Source organism: Oncorhynchus keta, unplaced genomic scaffold, assembly GCF_023373465.1.
Source record: "Oncorhynchus keta strain PuntledgeMale-10-30-2019 unplaced genomic scaffold, Oket_V2 Un_contig_4096_pilon_pilon, whole genome shotgun sequence".
NCBI lineage: Eukaryota > Metazoa > Chordata > Actinopteri > Salmoniformes > Salmonidae > Oncorhynchus > Oncorhynchus keta.
Window position 1 is genome coordinate 35,302 of NW_026287597.1, and position 7,199 is coordinate 42,500.

Sequence of the window (7,199 nt, forward strand, 5' to 3'; positions counted from 1 at the left end):
GAGGACCAACATGGAGAGGAAGGGGGAGAGAGGGAGGACCAACATGGAGAGGAAGGGGGAGAGAGGGAAGACCAACATGGAGAAGAAGGAGGGAGAGGAAGGGGGAGAGAGGGAGGACCACTGGGAGAGGAAGGGGGAGAGAGGGAGGACCAACATGGAGAGGAAGGGGGAGAGAGGGAGGACCAACATGGAGAGAGAGGGAGGACCAACATGGAGAGGAAGGGGGAGAGAGGGAGGACGAACATGGAGAGGAAGGGGGAGAGAGGGAGGACCAACATGGAGAGGAAGGGGGAGAGAGGGAGGACCAACATGGAGAGGAAGGGGGAGAGAGGGAGGACCATGGGGAGAGGAAGGGGAGAGAGGAAGGACCAACATGGAGAGGAAGGGGGAGAGAGGGAGGACCATGGGGAGAGGAAGGGGAGAGAGGGAGGACCAACATGGAGAGGAAGGGGGAGAGTTGGAGGACCAACATGGAGAGGAAGGGGGAGAGAGGGAGGACCAACATGGGGAGAGAGAGGGAGGACCAACATGGGGAGAGAGGGAGGACCATGGGGAGAGAGAGGGAGGACCACGGGAGAGAGAGGGAGGACCAACATGGGAGAGAGGGAGGACCACGGGGGAGAGAGAGGGAGGAACCCTGGGGGTTCCGTTTTCCTTAATAGTCCCAGCTCCAGGGAGAGAGGGAGGACCACTGGGAGAGAGAGGGAGGAACCCTGGGGGTTCCGTTTTCCTTAATAGTCCCAGCTCCAGGGAGAGAGGGAGGACCACGGGAGAGAGAGGGAGGACCAACATGGGAGAGAGGGAGGACCACGGGGAGAGAGAGGGAGGAACCCTGGGGGTTCAGTGTCCTTAATAGTCCCAGCTCCAAATTGGCCTCTAATCCGTTCCTTGAATGTTCCTACCGAATAAATCACCTGGGCGATGCCAGCTCGCGGCATTAAATCAAGGCCTCCAGGATTAGGTTAACCTAAATATATCTCCCTCTGGGGTTCTCCAATAGCTGATAGGATAATGGGTGAGCTCTGAAAGCGGTGACTGTCTCTGTCTCTGTCTCTCTAATCGTGAGCGTGCTCTGTAGGCTCAAGACTCCCTCTGCTCCACGTTGTTCTCAGTCTGATTCCGAACGGCTCTGTTAAATAATGGAGGTGGCCTCCGTCGCTCAAACTGAGTTTAAGGGACCTGTTTTCAAGCTACTTGTCGGACGGCATGCCCTGCCTCCAGTCCCAACCGCTGCAGGAGCAGATGGCCTCGGATGGAGTGACTCCCGACACGTCCTCTCCTTTCGACTCTCCCTGCCCGGGCGGAAGGGAACCACCCGCGGTGACCAGCGCCGGTTGGTTTTTCTCGCCGCTGTGGAGCCGCGGACCAAGACGCACCGATGGGGGTTCGGGAGCGGAGTGGACAGCGACAGGGTGGAGGTTTGGCTGGATGATCACTCGTCCAGGTAAGACCTGATGAGATGTTGAAAGTGTGTTTATTTATCCTGGTCCAAATAGTGCTCTATATAGGGCAGTGTTTCTTCATCCTGGTCTTCATCAAAATATAGCTCTATATAGGGCAGTGTTTCCTCATCCTGGTCTTCATCAAAATATAGCTCTATATAGGGCAGTGTTTCTTCATCCTGGTCTAAATAGTGCTCTATATAGGGCAGTGTTTCTTCATCCTGGTCTAAATAGTGCTCTATATAGGGCAGTGTTTCTTCATCCTGGTCTAAATAGTGCTCTATATAGGGCAGTGTTTCTTCATCCTGGTCTAAATAGTGCTCTATATAGGGCAGTGTTTCCTCATCCTGGTCAGAATAGTGCTCTATATAGGGCAGTGTTTCTTCATCCTGGTCAGAATAGTGCTCTATATAGGGCAGTGTTTCCTCATCCTGGTCTAAATAGTGCTCTATATAGGGCAGTGTTTCCTCATCCTGGTCTAAATAGTGCTCTATATTGGGCAGTGTTTCTCATCCTGGTCTTAATACTGCTCTATATAGGGCAGTGTTTCCTCATCCTGGTCTAAATAGTGCTCTATATAGGGCAGTGTTTCCTCATCCTGGTCTAAATAGTGCTCTATATAGGGCAGTGTTTCTTCATCCTGGTCTAAATAGTGCTCTATAGGGCAATGTTTCCTCATCCTGGTCTAAATAGTGCTCTATATTGGGCAGTGTTTCCCTCATCCTGGTCTAAATAGTGCTCTATATAGGCAGTGTTTCCTCATCCTGGTCCAAATAGTGCTCTGTATAGGTAGTGTTTCCTCATCCTGGTCAGAATAGTGCTCTATATAGGGCAGTGTTTCCTCATCCTGGTCAGAATAGTGCTCTATATAGGGCAGTGTTTCCTCATCCTGGTCCAAATAGTGCTCTATATAGGGCAGTGTTTCCTCATCCTGGTCTAAATAGTGCTCTATATAGGGCAGTGTTTCTTTATCCTGGTCTAAATAGTGCTCTATATAGGGCAGTGTTTCTTCATCCTGGTCTAAATAGTGCTCTATATAGGGCAGTGTTTCCTCATCCTGGTCTAAATAGTGCTCTATATACAGTAGGGTAGTGTTTCCTCATCCTGGTCTAAATAGTGCTCTATATAAGGCAGTGTTTATTCATCCTGGTCTAAATAGTGCTCTATATAGGGCAGTGTTTCCTCATCCTGGTCTAAATAGTGCTCTATATAGGGCAGTGTATCTTCATCCTGGTCCAAATAGTGCTCTATATAGGGCAGTGTTTATTCATCCTGGTCTAAATAGGGCTCTATATAGGGCAGTGTATCTTCATCCTGGTCCAAATAGTGCTCTATATAGGGCAGTGTATCTTCATCCTGGTTTTATAGTGCTCTATATAGGGCAGTGTTTCCTCATCCTGGTCTAAATAGTGCTCTATATAGGGCAGTGTTTCCTCATCCTGGTCTAAATAGTGCTCTATATACAGTAGGGTAGTGTTTCTTCATCCTGGTCTAAATAGAGCTCTATATAGGGCAGTGTTTCTTCATCTTGGTCAAAATAGTGCTCTATATAGGGCAGTGTTTCCTCATCCTGGTCTAAATAGTGCTCTATATTGGGCAGTGTTTCCCTCATCCTGGTCTAAATAGTGCTCTATAGGGCAGTGTTTCCTCATCCTGGTCTAAATAGTGCTCTATATAGGCAGTGTTTCCTCATCCTGGTCTAAATAGTGCTCTATAGGCAGTGTTTCCTCATCCTGGTCTATATAGTGCTCTGTATAGGGCAGTGTTTCCTCATCCTGGTCCAAATAGTGCTCTATATAGGGCAGTGTTTCTTCATCCTGGTCTAAATAGTGCTCTATATAGGCAGTGTTTCCTCATCCTGGTCTATATAGTGCTCTACATAGGGCAGTGTTTCCTCATCCTGGTCCAAATAGTGCTCTATATAGGGCAGTGTTTCTACATCCTGGTCTAAATAGTGCTCTATATAGGGCAGTGTTTCCTCCTCCTGGTCTAAATAGTGCTCTATATAGGGCAGTGTTTCCTCATCCTGGTCTATATAGTGCTCTATATAGGCAGTGTTTCCTCATCCTGGTCAAATAGTTCTCTATATAGGGCAGGGTTTCTTCATCCTGGTCCAAATAGTGCTCTATATAGGCAGTGTTTCCTCATCCTGGTCCAAATAGTGCTCTATATAGGGCAATGTTTCCTCATCCTGGTCCAAATAGTGCTCTATATAGGGCAGTGTTTCTCCATCCTGGTCTAAATAGTGATCTATATAGGGCAGTGTTTATTCATCCTGGTCTAAATAGTGCTCTATATAGGGCAGTGTTTATTCATCCTGGTCTAAATAGTGCTCTATATAGGGTAGTGTTTATTCATCCTGGTCTAAATAGTGCTCTATATAGGGCAGTGTTTCCTCATCCTGGTCTAAATAGTGATCTATATAGGGCAGTGTTTATTCATCCTGGTCTAAATAGTGCTCTATATAGGGCAGTGTTTATTCATCCTGGTCTAAATAGTGCTCTATATAGGGTAGTGTTTATTCATCCTGGTCTAAATAGTGCTCTATATAGGGCAGTGTTTCCTCATCCTGGTCTAAATAGTGCTCTATATACAGTAGGGTAGTGTTTCTTCATCCTGGTCTAAATAGTGCTCTATATAGGGCAGTGTATCTACATCCTGGTCTTTTTGCCCTAGCACTACACACCTGATTCCACTAATTAATGGTTTGATGATGAGTTGATACATGGGCACAGCTATGTAGTGCTGGCATTAAGATACACTGTACTGTGTGTGTGTGTCAGGGAGATGGTGGGAGGCTGGTTCGTGGAGACGCTACCCTCTCCTCAGACCTCCAGAGGGCCCAGTAGGTCTCCGTCCGACCCCAGCTCCAGCATGCTCCTCCTGGGCCGCGTCGGACTCCTTCCCCTGTCCAGCCCCTCCCTCCGGATCTCCACCTCCATCCCCTCCTGCCCCAACCCCACCCTCACCAGACCTCTACCCTTTCCACCCCCAGTGGGGTGACCCCCTCCCCCCTCGAGAAGGCGGGCAGTTGCTCCCCCCCCGTACCCCTCGCTCCCCACTCCACAGTTTCTTTCGCTCCCTTCGCTGCCCCCACTCCCCCAGCTCACCCCGCTCCTCACCTCGCTCTTCACCCCGCTCTCCGAGGAGGACTAGATCCTGTGGGCGAGGTGAGCCTTGTGGGCGAGCTGAGCCCTGTGGGCGAGGTGAGCCCTGTGGGCGAGGTGAGGGCTGTGACTGGATGATGAAGATACTGGCTGGAGGCTCTGGGAGGATAGGCTCTGTGGCGGAGCTCTGCCAGGGGGCCCTGCAACATGCTATAGAGGTGGTGTGGGCAGAACGCTGCTCTCTGTCTCTGCTCCGACAGGTACTACTGCTGTTAGCTCGTTATAGCTGGTTGACTGATTCATTGATTGGCTGGTTGATTGATTGGTTGGTTGATTGATTGGCTGGTTGATTGATTGGTTGGTTGATTGATTGATTGGTTGATTGATTGATTGATTCTTTCTGTTGTTCCTCCAGGACCAGGATGGATGTAAGGGATTGGTCCAGGTGGTTTCCCTGACGACGCCGGGCTGCGAGAGGGAAGAGTCTTCCAGCAAACATGCCCACCAGGAGCTGGTGAAGGGCATCCTGGGATATGTAGTTGCCACAGGGATGCCCATGAACATGACAGGAGACGTCTGTGAGGTAAACAATGTCTACTTCTCAATTCAATGGGCTTTATTTGTATGGGAGTGAAATAGATAAAATTGTGAAATAAACAATAAAATTAACAGTAAACATTAGACTCACAAAAGTTACACAATAATAAAGACATTTCAAATGTCAAATTATATACATATTATATATATATACAGTATTGTAACGAAGTGCGAATAGTTAAAGGACAAAAGGGAGAATAAATAAATAAGCATAAATATGGGTTGTATTTACAATGTTGTTTGTTCTTCACTGGTTGCCCTTTTCTCGTGGCAACAGGTCACAAATCTTGCTGCTGTGATGTCACACTGTGGAATTTCACCCAGTAGATGTGGGAGTTTATCAAGATGGGATTTGTTTTTCGAATTCGTTGTGGGTCTGTGTAATCTGAGGGAAATATGTCTCTCTAATATGGTCATACATTGGGCAGGAGGTTAGGAAGTGCAGCTCAGTTTCCACCTCATTTTGTGGGCAGTGTTGCACATAGCCTGTCTTCTCTTGAGAGCCATGTCTGCCTACGGCGGCCTTTCTCAATAGCAAGGCTCTGCTCACTGAGTCTGTACATAGCCTGTCTTCTCTTGAGAGCCATGTCTGCCTACGGCGGCCTTTCTCAATAGCAAGGCTATGCTCACTGAGTCTGTACATAGCCTGTCTTCTCTTGAGAGCCATGTCTGCCTACGGCGGCCTTTCTCAATAGCAAGGCTCTGCTCACTGAGTCTGTACATAGCCTGTCTTCTCTTGAGAGCCATGTCTGCCTACGGTGGCCTTTCTCAATAGCAAGGCTATGCTCACTGAGTCTGTACGTAGCCTGTCTGTCTACGACGGCCTTTCTCAATAGCAAGGCTATGCTCACTGAGTCTGTACGTAGCCTGTCTGTCTACGACGGCCTTTCTCAATAGCAAGGCTTTGATCACTGAGTCTGTACATAATCAAAGCTTTCCACTTTCCATCAATTTGTATAGCAGATCCTCATCCCAAATTGAGTCTAAAGCTTTTTTAAATCGACAAAGCATGAGAAGACTTTGCCTTTATTTTGGTTTGTTTGTTTCTCATTTAGGGTGAATACGTGGTCTGTCGTACGGTAATTTGGTAAGAAGCCAATTTGACATTTGCTCAGTACATTGCTTTCACTGAGGAAATGGACGAGTCTGTGGTTAATGATAATTGGGGTCAAATTTGTCTCCACTTTTGTGGATTGGGGTGATCAGTCCTTGGTTCCAAATATTGGGGAAGATGCCAGAGCTGAGGATGATGTTAAAGAGTTTCAGTATAGCCAATTGGAATTTGTTGTCTGTATATTTGATCATTTCATTAAGGATACCATCAACACCACAGGCCTTTTTGGGTTGGAGGGTTTGTATTTTGTCCTGTAGTTCATTCAAGGTAATTGGAGAATCCAGTGGGTTCTGGAATCCAGTTTGTTCTGGAATCCAGTGGGTTCTGGAATCCAGTTTGTTCTGGAATCCAGTGGGTTCTGGAATCCAGTTTGTTCTGGAATCCAGTGGGTTCTGGTCGTCTTTAATAGTTGATTCTAAGATTTGTGTTTGATCATGTCTACACTCACTACTGTAAATCTCTCTGGGTGAGAGAGTCTGATAAATGACTCACTACTGTAAATCTCTCTGGGTGAGAGAGTCTGTTAAATGACTAAAATGTCAAATGTTGCGTTTTCCAGTTTTCCCAGAAGTGGTTGGATTCTTCAATTACATTGAGCTGATTTCTGACGTGCTGTTCCTTCTTTTTCCGTAGTGTATTTCTGTATTGTTTTAGTGATTCACCGTAGTGAAGGCGTAGACTCAGGTTTTCATGGTTTTAGTTGGACAGGTTTCTCAATTTCTTTCTTAGGTTTTTAGGCTACGTGACAGACAGACAGACAGACAGACAGACAGACAGACAGACAGACAGACAGCAGCCTTCATTAGGCTACATGACAGACAGACAGACAGACAGACAGACAGACAGACAGGCAGGCAGGCAGGCAGACAGACAGACAGACAGACAGACAGACAGACAGACAGACAGAGGGGAACCCCGATCTCCCTCCTCCTTCCTCTC

The 7,199-nt window shown here is 47.5% G+C and overlaps 1 protein-coding gene across 1 annotated transcript in view; it reads left to right on the top strand.

Moving 5' to 3' along the window:
* Window positions 1-1,139: 1,139 nt before the first annotated feature.
* LOC127924478 (cGMP-specific 3',5'-cyclic phosphodiesterase-like) overlaps window positions 1,140-7,199 on the top strand; it is a gene marked incomplete at its 3' end in the record, with an annotated part of 34,831 nt that continues 28,771 nt past the window's right edge. Inside the window, exons 1-4 of the mRNA XM_052509190.1 lie at window positions 1,140-1,444; window positions 4,226-4,441; window positions 4,512-4,809; window positions 4,965-5,132. Coding sequence (XP_052365150.1) covers window positions 1,140-1,444; window positions 4,226-4,441; window positions 4,512-4,809; window positions 4,965-5,132 — 987 coding nt within the window. The remainder of the gene's footprint in view (window positions 1,445-4,225; window positions 4,442-4,511; window positions 4,810-4,964; window positions 5,133-7,199) is intronic.